This window comes from Sus scrofa, chromosome 14 (genome assembly GCF_000003025.6).
Source record: "Sus scrofa isolate TJ Tabasco breed Duroc chromosome 14, Sscrofa11.1, whole genome shotgun sequence".
NCBI classification, from domain to species: Eukaryota; Metazoa; Chordata; class Mammalia; order Artiodactyla; family Suidae; genus Sus; species Sus scrofa.
In genome coordinates this window covers 113598249-113616696 of record NC_010456.5, presented here as the reverse complement: position 1 = coordinate 113616696, position 18448 = coordinate 113598249, and the positions used below count along the sequence as shown (strand labels likewise).

General features: G+C 52.8%; 1 protein-coding gene across 1 annotated transcript in view; it reads right to left on the bottom strand.

Annotated features, from left to right (window-relative positions):
• SUFU (SUFU negative regulator of hedgehog signaling) overlaps positions 1 to 18448 on the bottom strand; it is a 128064-nt gene that overhangs the window by 11368 nt on the left and 98248 nt on the right. Inside the window, 2 exon segments of the mRNA XM_021072750.1 lie at positions 3854 to 3992; positions 5777 to 5911. Coding sequence (XP_020928409.1) covers positions 3854 to 3992; positions 5777 to 5911 — 274 coding nt within the window.

Below are 18448 nucleotides of genomic sequence, written 5' to 3'. Positions count from 1 at the left end.
ACCAAGTGTCTTCCACACATGTCCCAACGGGTACACAGGGACAGGAGAAGGCAGGGGCTTATCCACAGGGCAGCGGTGAGGCAGCCACTGGGCTGGAAGAATCCAGCAGTGATTCCCCAAACCTGGCTTGGAGGAGTGAAGCCCTCTTAAACCCCTGCTGGGCATCCTCTCCCAAGCCCGGGGCCTCCCATCACGCCTGGTAGGGAATGGCTGGGAATGGGGGCCGCCTGGGTGAGCTGTCAGACACCACACAGCTGAGAAAGCATTGCAGGACTTAAAAAAAAAAGTCTCATATTTGGTGATGTGACCCCTATGTGACCTCTGGGGCCGACTTCTCCCCCTTCAGATCAACCTTGGCTGGGGACGGATGAACGACTCAGCTCTGGGCCAGGCTCCCGCTCAGCGACTAACAGCCCGGCGTTGACAGACTCAAGGGAGAGAGGCAAGTTAAAGCCACCACCGGGAGGAGGAATGCTGGCAGAAGTGTGTGCCGGAGAAGACGCAGGCAGGCCTCCCCCGGTCTGAGGACCTCCCCCCACACACAAAATTCTGGAGTTGGCCGCCGACAGACTTTACCATCTCAGCAAAGATGAAAACTACCAATGGCAGGGCAAATGCAGAAGGCAGGTGCCGACCTCGGGGAAACTGAAAAGCTTGAGGAATTGGAGCAGGATTCCTGCCTCTCCAGCTCCTCCAGGAAGCAGGGGGATCCACTGCACAACCCCAGGGCTGCAGATGGCCCTGCATCTCTGTGTGCTGGGGCCTTGGCCTTCCTGGGGCTGGAGAGATGGGGGAGGGGGAGAGCAGGGCAGGGGGCGTGGGTGGGTCGGGGGTGGTGCAGATGCAGGCCCAGGAGTAGGTGGGTGTGGAGGCCTGTCTGGGGCCATTCCACATGCTCCGGAAGGGGCCCAGATTCCCTCACCTTCTGCCTTTTTCTCTCAGGCTCTCTTTTGTCACTCTTTTCCCATGTGGGGTGTCTCTGCCATGCCATTTCCCCAAGAGATAACAGGCCTGGGCTGGAGGCCAGAACAAGGTGCCAAGGCTGGGGGTGAGGGCTTCCAAGGCTGCTGAAGGCTGATGCAAGAAAGTCATCCTAGCTCCTCCCGATTCATCTGGGACCGACAGGGAGTGTTCAAGCAGCAGCCAAGAGAACAGAAGTCTGGGGCTCTTTAGTCATGGGGCTGCTGCATTCAGCTCTTTCTGAGGCTCTGCCTCCAGCAGGCCTGTGCCCACAGGGGCCAGAGAGACACCCTAGGTCCCAGAAGCATGAGTAAGAGATTCCTGCGGGGGTGAAGGCAGGCCTCTCTGTTGGGGTCTCCCGTTGGAGGAGACGTCTTCCTGGCCCAGTGGAGGGGGCCCAGGCCTCCAGGAGGTCCTCAGAGTCTAGGGAGACAGGCGGCCCCAGAGGGAGACTTAGAGGCCCACGGTAATTACAAGCCCAGGTTCCCACAAGCGAGGGAGCTGACTGTGACCACAGCGGCAAGACCCTAAAGAGGAAGGCGGGCTGGCAGGCAGATGCAGAAAGGGCTGACTGCTCTGGGGGCGGGGTGGGGAGAGGGCCGGTGGTGTGGGTGGTGGCTCCACAGCTGAGGACCTGCAGGGCTGGGGCCAGGGGCGGAGGGTTTCCCAGGGCTCCTTGGAAAGGGCCTGAGAAACCCCTTGGTGAGTAAGGGTGCATGCTTGGGGAGCGGGGCCCCAGCCAGCCTTCCCGGGAGCTCCCCCGGGAGCTGGCCCCTGTGGTGGACCACACTAATGAGCCCATAACACAGGCCTTTGATTAAGCAGCTCCCAGCACAGCAACTTTATTGAAACATGCCGAGGCCAGCGGCTGGTTCCCACCGCTCCCGGTTCCCCGGCAACAGGGCCCGGGAGGGGACCGTGTGCTTGGAGTCAGCGGGGCAGGCGAGTGTGCTCAAGCTCACCGAGGGGCTGCCAGGGAGGTGAGGGGGAGCAGAGCTGGGATGGAACACCGGCAGCCAGCGGAGAAGGGGCTTGGGAATCAGGGTTGGGTCTGGACCTTTGGGTGGGGAGGGGTGGGGGCTCTGAGGGGCCATATGACACCTGCTGAGTCCTCTGGGGGCTGAGATCCCCAGGCTGCTGAGAACTGGAGACGCTGATCTCCCTGGCCCTCAGGACAGGAAGCCCTTCCAAGGAGGACGGCGGGGCCCCAAGCACAGGTTCCGAACAGAGCATGTGAAACGCAACTGGGTGGAATTTCTCGTCAAGCATGAGGAGACTCGAGTCCCTGCTTTCCCAAGAAAACGTGCTTGAACCTTCATTACATGCAAATGCTATCTGAGAACACTTTCGCTGAGACCTATCGGCCCCCTGTCACCTGCGGATGATGACCTGTGACCTCTCAGGGGCTGGGGTCCCCTGCCTCGTCCCCACCCCCCACTCCTTCCCAGCTCTGCCCAGGCAGCAGGCCTCCTCCCTCCCTGCCCTCTACAGAGGGCCTGGTGGCCTGGGACACACCAGGGGTGTGGTGGGGGGAGGGCCTTTCCGCTTGTCCTGGGCTAATTTCAAATGTTATACTTCAGAGCTTTTGCTACAGTAACTACCAACACCACATGGACAGAAATCTAATGTTACCAAGTGGGACTTTTAAAATGTATTTATAACTTTATGGTTCAAAGTAATTTTGTTATGAAACAATGTAATAACAACAGTGGAAAAAGGCAAGATAATTTATGGAACACAATATCCCTAAAGCACCAGCTTCCATTTCTACCTCGGCTCAGTCTGGGGACTGTGGTTGGTGTCCTCCGCTTGCTGTTTGTTTTAATTAAGGGTTAGCATTTTGGTGGGGAGGGGGTGGGGGGAGCTGGCCTGAGGAGGAGAAATTCAGCTGCAAGCTCTCCACACACACACACACACACACACACACACACACTAAAAGCACACTTACATTAATGGTATATACATTTCATAGACACCCCCGCGCCCCAGACCCGGCTAAACCCACAGAACCGGCTTCATTCCCTTCCTCTCTGCTGTAATCCCCATACCCACCCCTATCCCCACCATACACCACAAACAAGGCAGGGTCACCTTTTGGATTGAGGCCAGCTTCCCTTTTTCCATATTCCTGAGAGAGGCAAGGTAGCGTGTTCCTCCCCCCAAACCCCCCCAAACAAACAAAAGAGGATGCCGTTCCATTCCTCCATCTGGGAGTGGGCTGCACCAGGCCGAGTACCAGTTAGAGACCTGGGGCAGGGAGGGGGGCTGCAAGGAGGCCTGTGGCTCTCAGGGCCCAGGACCCCGCTTGCAATGGCTTGAGCTGTGCTCCAGCCAGAAAAGCAAAGGAGAGACAAAGTGTTCCGGAAAAGCCAGGGGGTTTCTGCACAGAGAAGCTGGGTGTCCGTGAGAAGCACCGGTGGACCCTAGGTGAGGGCGAAGGGGGAGGCGCCGTCTGCTGAGGGCTGCCCGTCTCAGCCCTAGGGCCAGGTTCAGATGCCCACTGGCTAGGAATTCTGGTGGGACTTCCAGAAAACAGTAGAGAGTGGCTTGCACACTTCCTCTCATCCTGCTTCACCACCCCCACCACCCCCCACCTTGGTTTACCCAGGCTGCGAAAGTCTCACATCCCTCAAACTGGAATTTCCATGGCCAACAGAATTATCAAGGGCCAGGGCCCGGAGAGTTGTCGTTTGTGTCTCAGGGGATAGAAGGAGAGGCCAGGAAGTGCTCCTGGAGCTGGTGAGACAGGCGGCAGCATCTGTACTCCACACGGCATCGCACAACCGGCCTCTCCGGAACAGAGCCGCCAAGAGCTGCCAAGGCAGGGGAGGGAGGGGGTGGGCACAGGAGGAACCATGGAAAGGGGTGGGGAGAAGAAAAAGAGCCTTCTCACTTGTAACCAGGGTCCATGAGCTGCATAAGGGTGCTCCTCAGTGGCAAAGGCGCCTTCTACTCCCGTGGAGACAAAGGTGATGGCCATGTCACCTGTGATACTTTTATACGTAAAGTGCCGTCCGTGCAGGAGCCTGCCCCTGGGGTGGGAACATGGAGTCAGTGAGAGCAGGCCCGGCCAGGCTCGGGCACTGGGGGGGGCTCTGCTCCCTGGCCAGCATGCCTGGCAAATGCCCCTGACTGCCCCTTGCCCACTCACAGGGCAGTGGAACCAAACACGTTCCCCTCAACACCTCCCAAAGAAAAGCCTCTCCCGACTTCTCTACTGTCACCTTCCAAAGTGCGCTAAGCTAGTGGACACTGGAGCAGGGTTCAAAGGGTCTGCGAGCCGAGTGGAGCCCACCTCCTTCATGTCCTGGTGAGGAAACCGAGGCCAGAGAGGCCAGTTAGTCATGGGCCCAAGGCCAGGCCCAGAGCTAAGAGGGGGCTCGTGCCCCCCTTTGTTTGGAGGGTGGGGGTGAAGAAGCATCTACAGAAATTTCCTACACCCCCGGATGAAGGCAAAGTGCCTCCCCAGCACAACTCCTGGGTCTGGGGCAGAATCTTCCACCTGCTCCTCGACACACACCCCCAACCCTGAGATTTAAATGGCTAGCACTAAGGCCCTATCTTTAAAAAAAAAAAAGCTGAAGCCAAGTGGGGTCACTGCAAGGGAGCCATGAGAAGTTACTGTTAATCCCCAGTCTGGAAACACACCTGGGGAAGGGCAGGCAGGGCAACCAGAGGGGCAGAGATGCTAGTCAGCAAAGGAGGCAAAACCTGCTTTTTGCTTTCTCAGGCCACCTCAGATTAACCCTTTGCCGGTCTAAAGCCTTGAACCTGGGCCAGAGAGAGAGCTGGGGAGGAAATGGTTGGGGTCCTGGCAGGGGGTAGGGGGCCTGGCTAGCCCCTGCTCACTCTGACTGCTTGCTCTCTCTGGCCTACTGCGAAAGGCTGGTTACCACCCAAATTTCTTTCTCGGGCTCTGGGGACAGCAGGGAGGGGCCAAACCAGTGCCACCCCTCTCTTGTCACTGTCATCTGAGTTCACAGTTGTTCTTGCTGCTTCTCTTGCTATAAAAGTAAGGATGGAAGTTCCCGTCATGGTGCAGCAGAAACGAATCCAACTAGGAACCATGAGGTTGTGGGTTCAATCCCTGGCCTCGCTCAGTGGATTAAGGATCCGGCATTGCTGTGGCTGTGGTGTAAGCTGGCGCTACAGCTCTGATTAGACCCCTAGCCTGGGAACCTCCATAGGCTATGGGTGCGGCCCTAAAAAGCAAAAAAAAAAAAAAAAAAAAAAAAAAAAAGTGAGGGTGGAATCCCTGAGGGCTGTGGACAAAGCCAGCTGTAACAGGTTCAGCCCAACACAGCATCCCCAGGCAGAAAGCTGAATTCTGGCCACAGGGCTGGGTCTCTGGCTCAGCAGACAGCAGCAGAAGGGACACAGCTGGACTTTTTGGTCCCTCAAGGAGTCTGCTGTGCTGGCCACGGGGTTTGGAAAACTGAGTGTTTTGCACGGAAAAGCAGCAAGCAGGAGAAAAGAGCGCCCCACTGTCTGGAACCTGGCCCTGCTACCCCAGTGGTACTGGAGATGTTGCCACCTCGGACTCTGGGCTGGTGGGATGGCAGGGTGTCTGAGACCCTCTAGTCACTGACGCTTCCTAAGGCAACAGGGCTGGGCAACACTCCTCTGAGAAAGGAGAGTTCTTCAGCCCAGCAGGGGCTACTGGGGGGCTCAGGGTCCACAGGCTCCCTCACAGGCCCAAGATGGAATGGCCTGACTAGCTCTTCTTCCTCCCTGGGCCCCAGACTCCACCTAAGTGTGGGGGACAAGTACAGGCCTGGTGGCTCCTTGGCGCCAAGCTGTATGCTGTGGGGCTCACCTGAGGCAAAGAGGAATGAGGGCTCCCGACTCCTGGTTGAATTTCAGATGTACACTCTCGAGCTGCCGTGTGCGGATCAGCTCATGGGGAATAATGGCCGTGGAGCTGTCGCTTTCCAGGCTGTCTTTGCGGCTCCTGTGAAGCAAGCACAGGCACAGGTTCAGCACCAGGTGAAAACCTCAGGGAGGAGCAGGATGGGAGGTTCTTGGGCTGGGCTCCTGAGTAACCTCAATGGTCATTAATTCTAATAATAGCAACAGCCACCGTTCACTCACCTGCCAGGTGCCCCCCACCGTGCTGAGTGAGGCCCCTCTCACTGATCACTCCTCATGGCGCCCCCATGAGGTGGACACTATTATTGTAGCCCTTTTACAGATAAGGAGCCCAGGATCAGAGAGGGGAAGGAACCAGTCCAGGTTGCAGAGCGGAGATGGTGGAGCTGCTATTTGGTTGCAGGAAGATCTGATTCTGAAGCCTCATCTTTGGCCAACACGCTATACAAAAGCTCATGTCAGGAGTTCCTGCTGTGGCCCAGTGGAAATGAGTATCCATGAGGTTGTGGGTTCAATCCCTGGCCTTGCCCACTGGTTGAGGATCTGGTGTTGCTGTGAGCTGTGGTGTAGGTCACAGATACGTCTCGGATCTGGCGTTACTGTGGCTGTGGCATAGTCTGGCAGCTACAGCTCTGATTTAACCCCTAGCCTGGGAACTTCCATATATCGTGGGTGTGGGCTCTCTTCCAAAAAAGTAAAAGTTCATGTCACAGTGGCCTGCTCTTCCCTAGGATGGCCTCAGGGGCTTCTGGGAGCCCTTCTACCCCTGCCCTGGCACCTCAGTCCCCAAGTTCTCCAAGGCTGAAAGCGTGGCTCTGAAAGCTTCCTCCCAGCTGTCCCCGAGAAGGCTGCGACATCAGAGCAGGCACAAGGCTTGGATTCTGCTGGTGGCCAGGAGCTGCCTTGACATACCCTTCATCCTGCAGGACATGACACAGTCCTCATCCAGGGGTGGAAACTGGGCTCTCAGGAGTCAGATCAGTGAGCCTGGCTGGGCAGCAGGACCGGGCTGCCACCCTGCTGGGCTTCGCGGGCCCCAGGAGCCCTGTACCAGATTCCTCCTGACTGTGGTCCCAGCCACAGCGAACTCACTGCTCCCTCATGCTTCCTCCCATCCTGCTTCCCACCCACAGCTTGCTCCACAGCTGGGCCACGGGGCCCCTTTGCAATCTAAGATTGGCTCTCTCAAATTCAGCTGCCCCACTAACAACCTCTCAAATCTGCCTGGGCCAGAAATGAGGGTTACCCACTGATCTCATTCAAAAGGCCAGATCCTGGTTTGGGCTGTGAATCTCAGAACAATTCCCCAAGTGTCCATCAAAATACTGGGTGAGAAGCTCTTGTTATTTATCATTCAAGCAGCAGGAGCCACCCAGGATGTCTGGGCTCCGCAGTCGCACAGTCCGTGGGGGCCCAATCTCCTTACACACTGGGGGGGCTCTGGGGCCTGTGGCCCATGAGGCATCCAAAATGCAGAGCACCTCCCCACAGGGAGGATGTGAGGGCAGCAGGCGTGATGGAGGTGACATCAGACAGCACGGGGCCCTGCAGAGACAGGGGCCTGCAGAGACAGGGGCTTATAAAACCCCCAAAGTGACAGGGTCATTCCCACAAGCTGGGAGGATCCACCCCCAGATGTGACTGCCCTTTCTCAAGGCGGTCCCTTCCCCTGCTTTCCTAAAGCCAACTCTGCAACTGCACTTTGCCCTGGCGTCTCCTTTGACAAACCCTTTCATAAGACCTGTGGAGGAGGCAAACACACTGGCCAAGAGGATCATGGAATTTCAGGGCTGGAAGGGAGCTCTGGGGTTGTTTAATCTGCCTCTTTCCTTGACAAAGGAGCGCTGGCAACGTGGCCAAGGCCACAGAGCTGGGTTGTGGCAGGCCCCGGGTGGGGGCCTCGGACCTCTGACCAGCTCTCCTCCCCTTTCACCCTGGCCTCTCCACCTCCCTTCTGAGGGGGGGAACCCCAACACCACCTCTCAGAGGGTGCCCTCGGGGCTCAGATAAGAGCAGAACTCAGGAAGGACAGCAGGCAGACTCTCTGGCGAGCCCTTGCTCTGCTCCAGGGTAAGGAGTCCAGATTCACTGGCGAGTCCTCACCGCAAGTGCCTCAGGTAGGTTCTTCTATGGTTAACTCTTCTTGTGCTGTGAGGGAACCTCAGCTCAGAGAGGGGAGGTGACAAGCTTACAGTCACAGAGCGAGTCTAAGAGGAAGAGCCAGGGCGCGGAGTCTCACTATCACTTCCCTGTGCCACCGCTGAGACATGCCACCGCCACCGGGCTCCCGAAAGGCCTGGCTGCCAGGTAGGGCCTCTGAGCCTGCGAAGCTGGCGGGCCCCTCTGGCACGGGCAAAAATGCTGCTGAATAGCGGCTGGGGGTGGGGCTGGGAGAGCAGAATCAACAGCACACAGGGCTAGAGACGTCTCAAGCTGGAGGGAAAAATAAATTGTTGAAAGTCAGCTAAAGTCACCTTGGTAACTGCTACAACACACTCACCCGGAACGAGGACATCAAACCCAAGTGCAAACAGCTTTAAAGAAATGGAAAAGAACTTAATCATCTGAAGAATTAATGTGACAAGTGCCCACATTTACACCTCCCACCAACCTTCAATCATTTGAAAACGTACTTTAATCTTTTAAGAAAAAAAAAAAAAAATTGCAAAATGCTAGATCTGCAGTCCTGGAGCTTGGGTATTTCCGGCATGCTGCTTCAATGGAAACGCGGCTGCTCCACACACACAGGAGCCCAGCTTTTTGCTGATTTGTTTTTTCTGGACATCGATGCAGAAGCATGAATTATTTGTGTGGGCTGGGTGAGGTATTAAATCTGCAGCCGACACAGGTTTGCAATGTTTTGCATGGTTGTCAGCTTAATCTTAGTCATAAAAAAATAAGTAGTGTGCTCGCCAGCGTGGCCTAATTTTTCAGCTGGGCTGTTTTCTCCCTGAGTTCCTTGCAGAGGGGAAAGGCTGAGCTTCAGGGCTGGAAGGGAGAAGGGTTCCCAGGGAAGCATGGGGGCTGCTGGGGAGACGAGGCCCGGGGATCAAGGATGCTCTGGAGGGCGGAACAGCTAATACAGGTTTGAGGTTTGAGTCCAAGATGACCTTGGGCAAATAACCTTTATCTGAGTTTCACGCTCCTCTTGATGGGAGGAATGACATTGAAGGATTAAGTGAGCTGGCCCAGGTGAAGCAGGTAACAGTGCTGGAGAGGCAGTAGGTGTTCTAAATGTCGGTGGGATGCAGTAACAGGATGTTAGCTGGCTGCCTCTAGAAGTCTATCCGTTCCCTGTGCAGAAATGTTGACAGCTTAACAGAGACTTATTTGCCTTTATCCTGGGCTCAGAATCCAACTGCCTCTGGCCAAGTCGCTTGTTCTGGGCAAAGCTCCTTGCCCTGGGTTTGGTAGAGGGGCCTTCTGAGTTGGGGCCTGAAGGGCCCTGACTCCCTGAGCAGACCCTGTGGGCCCTGGTTAACCGCTGGTGCTCTGGGAAGGCCCAACTACAGGCCAACAAAACCCCTTGAGGCCTTTGTTTTACTGAGGGACGTGCTGGCAGGGCTGCCTTCCTGCGCAATGAGCACAATCGGCCTTCCTGTAATTCTCATCTGCTGGTCCTCAAGTCTCCCAGAAGTAGTTTAATCCATCCTCCATGACAGCCTTTTAAATCCCCAAGGCTGCTCCCAGAGCCCAACAAGAGTTTCTCTTTTCCAGTATTTGTGGCCCCAACTTGCAACTACATTCTTAAGATAAGGCTCTGAAATCTTCCATCCAGCCAAGTCACTCTCCCTTGGATTCACTCTAGCTTGTCAAAGCCAGAATGTCATGTCTGGTAGTAAAGTGTCATGTGTGGAAATAAATACAATATGTGGTCTAACCAGCACAGATCACAGAGGGACTGTGAGCTTTCTTGTTTGGGATACTTTATTTCCATTAAAACTGTCATCGGATTGTCTATTCTTTGTAACCTCATCATACCACCAACTCATACTGCACTCCCTGTCAGCAGAATCTCCCCCTGGCTTTCTCCCATGGGCTGAGCTTAGCACCCTTCTCCCCCACCTGGCATGTAACCTGGATGATTTGGTGCTTAGAACAGAGCTCTCTGCATTATCTGGCTGGAGCGCCAAGCAGTCCAGATATGGCTGAAACCTGACCCTGACACCCATCACACTGGCATTCCCCCACCCCGCCCCCTGACTTCATTCACATCGTGGACAAAACCGATAAACTAGCCATCGATGTTCTCATCCCAGGCTCTGATGGAACAGCGAAAAGGACAGGGCCAGGCAGACAGCAGAAAGACTGACATCATTACTCTCTGCCTATGCTTATCCAACCGATTATGAATCAACCCAACCATCCCATCACTGAGCCCCTCACCCTCCTGGATGCTCTGTAGACATTTCTCTTTCCTGCCAACAATGACATCAGAAGACACCCTCAAAGTGTCTTGCTAACCCCCACCTATATAAGGCCTACAGCGCTTCCGTTGCCTACCAAGTAGAAATAGGTCAAGGGTTTCTAAAAAGGCAGTGTGGATGGTCTGGCCGGCCTGACTCTTGGTGAATCCATGCTGACTCTCAGGGCTCACTGTTTCTCCTCCCAGAGTGTTCATTCACAGCCTACTCGCTGAATAATCTAGTCCAGGATTTTCCCTGTGAGTTGACACCAAACTCACTGGTCTAGAGAGATCAAGATGCTTCCTTTTTTTTTTTTTTTTTTTTTTTTTTTGAGTGCTTTCAGTCTGCCAGCATCTCTATCCCATTCCTTAAAGATAACCGACAGCAGCTTCACAAATCTCATCTGCCAGTTGGACTGGTATTCTGGGGTGCAATACCTGTGCACCAGGCGATCTGAAATCAGGGCTTTGATCCTCTTGTCAATGCCTGCATGACTCATTCTTTTTGAGATGGAAGCCTAACAGACTTGACTAAATTTTTGCCGCCTCTCTGCCTCTGATTTACGTTACTCTGTCCAAACAATGGGGCCTAGGTTTTCTTCTTCTTGTTCCAAACAGAAGTACAAAAAATAAAGTCCTTTTTGCTGATCAAAGCACTTTCTTGCAAGACTCAAGTTCTTCTTGAATTTCAGCTTTTCTTGACCTTGTTCCTTAAAGTCTGGGTTCTTATAACATACTTCTCCTTCCACCTTTTGTTCACATTCTTCAAGTTATATACATTCTGAGTTACATAAAGAATTATCTGCACGTCCATACTGCTCCCTACAGGTACCACATCTCCTTTTAGTTTTTAGGGAACTATCGGCACTAATAATATTAAGAGGTACCTTTTTTTTTTTTTTTTTTGGCTTTTTGGCTTTTTGCCTTTTCTAGGGTCGCTCCCACAGCATATGGAGGTTCTCAGGCTAGGGGTCTAATTGGAGCTGTGCCACTGGCCTACACCAGAGCCATAGCAACATGGGATCCCAGCCGCGTCTGCGACCTACACCACAGCTCACAGCAACGCTGGATCTTTAACCCACTGAGCAAGGCCAGGGACTGAACCCGCAACCTCATGGTTCCTAGTTGAATTCGTTAACCACTGCGCCACAAAGGGAACTCCAAGAGGTACCTTTTATTGAGTACAGACTCTGATGCCAGATCCTATGCTAAACCCTTATGGACTTTGTTTCTTTCATTTCTGTAACAACCCTATAAACAGGAATTGTGTTTCCCATTTTACAGATGAAGAAACTGAAACTTGGGTTTTTAGATAACTAGCCCAAAGTCACACGATGGGCAAATAAAGGGCTGAGACAAAAACCCCAGTGATGCCAGCGAAAATGTAACCACAGTATTTCTCAAGAGTCTCCCCATGCTTTTGAGTGGTCTTTCCTCCTGGGTTTCAAGGCCATGAAGATGCATCAATTTTTTCCCCTCAATTCTTAAAGGAACTGCTTCCTAGAAGCCATGGCAGGGCTTCCCAAAGGGAATTTGATGAAATTTTAAGAGAAGCTTCTAGAAAAGAAGATCTGGCAAAGGCTGGATGTCACACACTGTGTCTTAGATTAGAGATTCACAAAATGTTGGCATTTTGAAGACTCTGAGGAGGACAACAGAGGGCAAAAAGCCAGTTTCACTTTGTGTAAGCCAATACCTTACAACCGTAGCCACAGGAAGCTCTTTTCACTTAATCCCCGACAAACCTCCCTAAAGGGGTGTGGGGACCCTCCCTTTGGAGACTACTGGCCAGAAAGTGCATGGACGGGCCCTAGGGTTTTCCTGCCAAGCACTCTTTCCAAGGCCTTGTTGCTCCTCCTCCATCGGCCTCCTTGCTGGTCAGAGTCAGGTGTATACCCGAGCGCCCCCATCACTCCCTTCACTCTGTGACACACACACAAAGCTCACCTCAGCTCAGCCTGATGCCCAGGAAGCGGAAGTTCCTCTGCGTGGCCAAGGCTCACCTTGGTGCCAATTTTGTGATTTTTACCTGGAATGTGTCATCCTTCCTTTTCACTGTGCAGGGAAAGCTGTAACACAGTTTCTTTTTTTTCTTTTTGCTTTTTAGGGCTGCACCCGCGGCATATGGAGGTTCCCAGGCTAGGGGTCGAATTGGAGCTATAGCTGCCGGCCTACACCACAGCCACAGCAAAGTGGGATCCGAGCCATGTCTGCGACCTACACCACAGCTCATGGCAACAATGGATCCTTAACCCACTGAGCGAGGCCAGGGATCGAACCCACATCCTCATGGATCCTAGTCGAACTCATTAACCGCTGAGCCACAAAGGGAACTCCCTGGGAACTCCTTTTTTAAAGTTTAAAGAATCAAATAGTTCTATAAGGTTCATTACAATAGCAAGTAGTCTTCCCATTCCCCACTCCTCAGAGACAACCACTCTCATCTGTTAGCTGATTCTTCTAGTATTTTCCACAATACCTCTAATATACTTTATTTCAACTTCCTGGTATTCCCTTTTCAGGCTTTACCTATATCCCCTATGTATTTATTTCCTTTATACATTTATTTATTTATTTGCTCTTTTAGGGCTGCACCCTCAGCATATAGAGGTTCCCAGGCTAGGGGTCTAATTGGAGCTACAGCTGCCGGCCTACACCACAGCCACAGCAATGCAGGATCTGAGCCGTGTCTGCGACCTACACCACAGCTCACGGCAATGCCGGATCTTTAACCCACTGAGCAAGGGCAGGAATCGAACCCAAAACCTCATGGTTCCTAGTCGGATTCGTTTCCTCTGTGCCACAACAGGAATGCCACATTTATTTATTTGTTTATTTATTTATTGACTTCCTGCTACAGAAGATGAGCTTCTAGCTCCCCTTGCATTCCATCCTTCTCCCTGCCCCATACTGCAAGTTTGTTTGGATCAGTATTATGTTATTATTCTATACTAATGCTATGTATAGCTAAGCCATGTAATGTACTATGATTATATTCCCTTTCTAGTGTAATTTCTTTTTTTTCTTCTTTCTTTCTTTTTTTTTTTTTTTGTCTTTTTTAGGGCCATACCATCGGCACATGGAATTTCCCAGGCCAGGGGGTGAATTGGAGCTGTTGCTGCCGGCCATGGCCATGGCCGGCAGCCACAGCAACTCAGGATCCAAGCCGACTCTGCGACCTACACCACAACTCATGGCAACGCCAGATCCTTAACCCACTGAGCAAGGCCAGGGATCGAACCCACAACCTATGGCTCCTAGTTGGGTTCGTTAACTACTGCGCCACGATGGGAACTTCCTCTTTCTAGTGTAATTTCTATTTTCCTTGCATTTAATAACTGTTTTGCTTTTCTACGTGTTTATCACCAATCCTAAACTACCAATGGCCTAAGGTTCTCCTAAGACTTTCAAATACATCAAATACTCATCAACCTGATCTTCTTCAAGACATTTCTCCCGAGGAGCCTTCCAAACCACTCCAGTCCAAACTGTCTGCCTTCTGTTCTTGCTGCATAGCTGTTGTCATGGGATAACCCCTCACCTTCACGCTGGCGATCCCCCCTGCCTCTTCTCACGCTGGATCCCATTTCCTGATCCCTGTATGTCTTCCTTAATCGTTTCTAAGGAGCACGTCGTGTAGCAGCTTTCACTTTATTTTTTAGTATGCTTCCCTCTGAACTGCCACCCTCAGTGGTCTTCAGGCAAACTAAAATGTCAACTTTACTCTTGTGCACTGGTACGGAGATATTCAAGGCCCTCTTGCCAGTTATTTTTTCCTCTGAATTGGCAGGCACCTCCTCCTTTATCTCTTTTACTGGCAGACCCAGTGGTGTAGAGGCCTAGCTCTGGATTCAAATAACACAAGGTTCAAATTTTGGCTCTAGGAGTTCCTGCTGTGGGTCAGCAGGTTACGAGCCGGCAAGTATCCACGAGGACTCGGGTTCAATTCCTGGCCTTGCTCAGTGGGTTAAGGATCCGGTGTTGCTGTGAGCTGTGGCATAGGTTGCAGGTGTGGCTTAGATCCTGTGTTGCTGTGGCTGTGGCCTAGGCCGGTGGCTACAGCTCTGATTAGACCCCTAGCCTGGGAACTTCCATATGCCATGGGTGTGGCCCTAAAAAGACCAAAAAAAAAAAAAAAAAAAAAAAATTGGCTCTGAATTTTTTTTTTTTGGTCTGCAACTTATACCACAGTTCACGGCAACGTCAGATCCTTAACCTACTGACTGGGGCCAAGGATGGAACCCACATCCTCATGGATACTAGTCGGGTTTGTTACCACTGAGCTGCAATGGGAACTCGGGCTCTGAATCTTATTCATCTTGCCTCATTGACCCAAGGAAGTTATACAATCTATCTAAGCCTCCATGTTCTAGTTTGTAAAATGGTGACAAAAGTAGCCCACAACATAGGGTTGGCACACAGAAATACTTAATAAACTGCCTGCTTGGCCACAAGAACCTGTCCGGCCCAGGAGTCTTCCTGTATTGGGAGCACAGAGGGGTGGTTTATGGGATGGCTCAGAGGCAGACCTCAATAATTCAGCAATTGATCTACATCTCTTTCTTTTTTTAACTGCCTGTCTACATAACACATTCTATATTTACACATCCCACTGTCTAAGGTGAGTTTTTACATATCCTAACAGCCGTCTCCTTCCAGTATCAAGATAGACTCCGGATTTCTAGAACTGCACAGCTTACAGTGCATGCCCCTGTTCACCCCACCCACGCTTTACAGACTGACAGGACCGTCTCCATGTTTCCTCTCCATCTTGGTCTCTACAGATCGAAAAATCTGAACTTTTCCATTCCAGCCTGAGGGTGTTGGTCGCATTCTATCAATGGCAGCAAGTGTGGAAAGGAGAGGCGTCCAACCACCGAGACTTCTTTTAGCCACAATCCCAGTCCTGTGACAGCGATGACGTCCACACTGGCCACACAACTTGGGGCCTTCTCCTTGGGGACGTCCGGGAGCAGGAACCAGGGCACCCGGGTTGGCAACTATTCAGGAGTGAAGTGGGTTTGGCCTGCTGGGCCCAGCCCAACCCCTGGCTTCTGCCTGTAGCCTGGGAGATTACCCCTTTTGCTTTCAGACTGCTGCTGACGAAAGCTCTGAACTTTCCAGAGAAAGAACCACTTGCGAGTTTCCCCTGAACAGCAGGACTGGGACAGGGTGTGGGTGGGGTGAGGGCACCGTTTACCTTCGCAGTTACTGTTAAGCCCAAGGCTGGGTGACCTGAGTTCTGACACAGGAGTAAAAGGCCTTACAAAGTCAGTGGCAAACACCAGAAACCAAATGATAAACCAGCATGTGCGTGGCGAACATCCCAAGAAGGGAGCATCATGAGAGAACAGACTGGAGTGTGGGTGAGAAAGACAGTGAGTAAAACTTGTGTGAAGGCTGGTGCATTCCTTCATCAACTACCAACTCCCCGGACACCGGGGGCTCCGGCCGCAGCCTGTGGTCTGACACGGTGGGAGCTGAGGACCTCTGCTTTCCCGAGGGAGCCTGCTCAGGCCGGAGCCCAGGGCTTTCTGTTTTGGAGCCAGTGAGTCATTTCCTCTCTCCAGCTCTCACCTTTGAGCCCTCCTTTTCCCTTCCCTGGAGAAGTGACTCACTGCTGAAGTGTTGGGTGACACTGAGGATCAAGGATGGGCGATAAAAATACTCCTGATTGTGTAACTCGAGGAAGAGAGGCGCAGTTTGGACTGAGAAGTTAACGTGCTGGCCATGAACTCTGAGGCTGGGGTGTTAACAATGGCCGCGGCTTCACCTCTTTGGGGAAGTGGACAGAGACTGGGGTGCAAACAGAAATTCAGCCATGCAGCATTGCTGCGGGGCCCTCGTCCTGCGCTTTCAAACAGGTATTTCTGAGAAAGACGGGCACGCAGCCAGCCAAGTGTGGATCACAGAGGCCTGGGCCCTTCCTCCCACTGACCCTGGGGGGTCTGGCTGGGCCCCTGAGAACAGGGCTGTTTCTTTTGGGGTCTCCTCTCCAGGGAAAACAACGGTGCTTCCTCAGAGTGGGAGTGGTGAGGAGAGACAGTGTGACAGTCGTGAGCTCTGGGCAGGTCACCACACTGACATGACAGAGCCCTCAGAGCAGGGTTACCCGAGACTGCCCTGTGTGCGGGAAGCCATGAAAGAGCCCAGCTGTTTTCCCAGATGGAAACTCACCTTCCTTCACCCAATGCACTGGATGCAAACGAGATATTTTCTTCTTCTAATTAATCTTCATGGGCCTCGTAGGCTGAGCAAAACAAAACACAATTTTCTCTAAAGGGTGACTCCCTGGTCAGGTCACAAGCTATTCAAGATGGGAAAAGAGGCAACAGAGTCACCTCATTCAAAAGGTTAAACAGATGGGAGCAGAGGCATTCATAAAAGTGGAGAGAAATATGTGCGTGCGTTGTGTGCATGGTGGGGGGGAGGGTGCAGCTGAAAATGTCACAACAAGAGAAATCATGCTACAGAACCCTAATTTTCCAGAAAATTAAAGCAACAGGGAAACAAAACAAAACCTTAAAAGCTGCTGGTGCAATTCCAAAAGATGAGAAACTGGCTCAGCAATGATGGCTAGTTTGCATTTTTTTTTTTTTTTTTTTTTCCCTTTTTGGTTGCTCCTGCAGCATGTAGAAGTTCCTGGGCCAGGAATCGAACCGATGCCACAGCAGCAACCCAAGCCGCAGCAGTGACAATGCCAGGTCTTTAACTCACGGAGCCACAGAGGAACTCCTTAGTTTGCTTTTTTTTTTTGTCTTTTTGCCATTTCTTGGGCCGCTCCCTCGGCATATGGAGGTTCTCAGGCTAGGGGTCGAATCGGAGCTGTGGCCGCCAGCCTACGCCAGAGCCACAGCAACGCAGGATCCGAGCCTCGTCTGCAACCTACACCACAGCTCACAGCAACGCCGGATCATTAACCCACTGAACGAGGCCAGGGATCGAACCCGCAACCTCATGGTTCCTAGCTGGATTCGTTAACCACTGCGCCACGACGGGAACTCCTTTAGTTTGCTTTTTAAAGGTGCCTCAACTAAACTATTCTTTCCACGCAGCCAGGAAACTTTCACGCCAACACGTGAGTACACACACACATGAGCCCTTACCCCTCTTTGGGGGGAGGTTTGGGACCCAGAGAGCGCCTTAAGGGTCCCCTGACCTCAGGCAATGCGTCGCTGGCAGAGGGAGGAAGAGGAGGTCCTGGTACACTTGGGCAGGCTCCCAGAATCAAAGCAAGTTTATAGACATGCAGACCTCCCCACACCATGCACCTGGCCACCCACACCCCCCGGGTCGAGGTGGGAAGGCTGGCAAGCAAAGGCCATGGCTGGCAAAGAACAGCCCATGTCTAACCAGGCAACCTCAGGCAGAGGATGCCCAGTGACTTTTCCGCCTTCAACCCAGGTCCTTACAAAAGTTGGCAGGCATAGTTCTTCAGCCGGGCTCCCCTCAGTGGCACAAAGGAGTTGCTTCCCAAACTCACGCGGGCAGCCAGTGGGAAGGGAGGCGCCAGCAAGCCGAAAGAGGCTTTTCTCAACTGATCATCTTGGGAAAAGCTAGATACAAATTTCATGCCTGGAATGCAGAGGTTGTGAAACGCTGGAAGAAGCCCCAAAGAGGGCCAAGGACTCCCCTTCCAGGAAGGCGGTGGGAGGAGGGCCGGCAGGGCGAGGGGGAGCGGAGCAGGTTACCCAGAGGGGCCTGCCTTTCTGGGAAGCAGGAAGCAAGGCCTCCAGAAAAAAAGAAAGAAATCCCCTAGCCCTGAAGTGGTGGAGGGGCCAGAGACAGGCTTGATTTTGTTTCTGAATATGAAGAAAACAAGGCTTTGTGTCAAAAAGTCCTTCTGGTATAAATGAGCCAATCATGACACGTCTCGTTATCTCTGGGGCTTGGAAGCACCGAGACCCTAGAGTTAAATACAAGCCACGGCTTCCAGTGTGGGGCTTCAGCCTCGTCCTGGTGTCAAGGGAGGGGTCTCCATTCCTGCTCTGACTCGTTAGAGGAGGTCCCCCCATGAAGGTTATCGGACCTCAGAGACACCATCTGGGGCGACCCTCACGCGGTCCCTGAGTGTGGGGTAAGGAAGATGACACTGTGTTAAGAGCTGACTGCCTGCCCCGGGTACCACTCTTTTCTCACCTCGGCCAAGTCCCTTATTAGCCTCTCTGTACGTCAGTTTCCTCATCTGAGAAAGGAAGATTGACTGTGAGGATG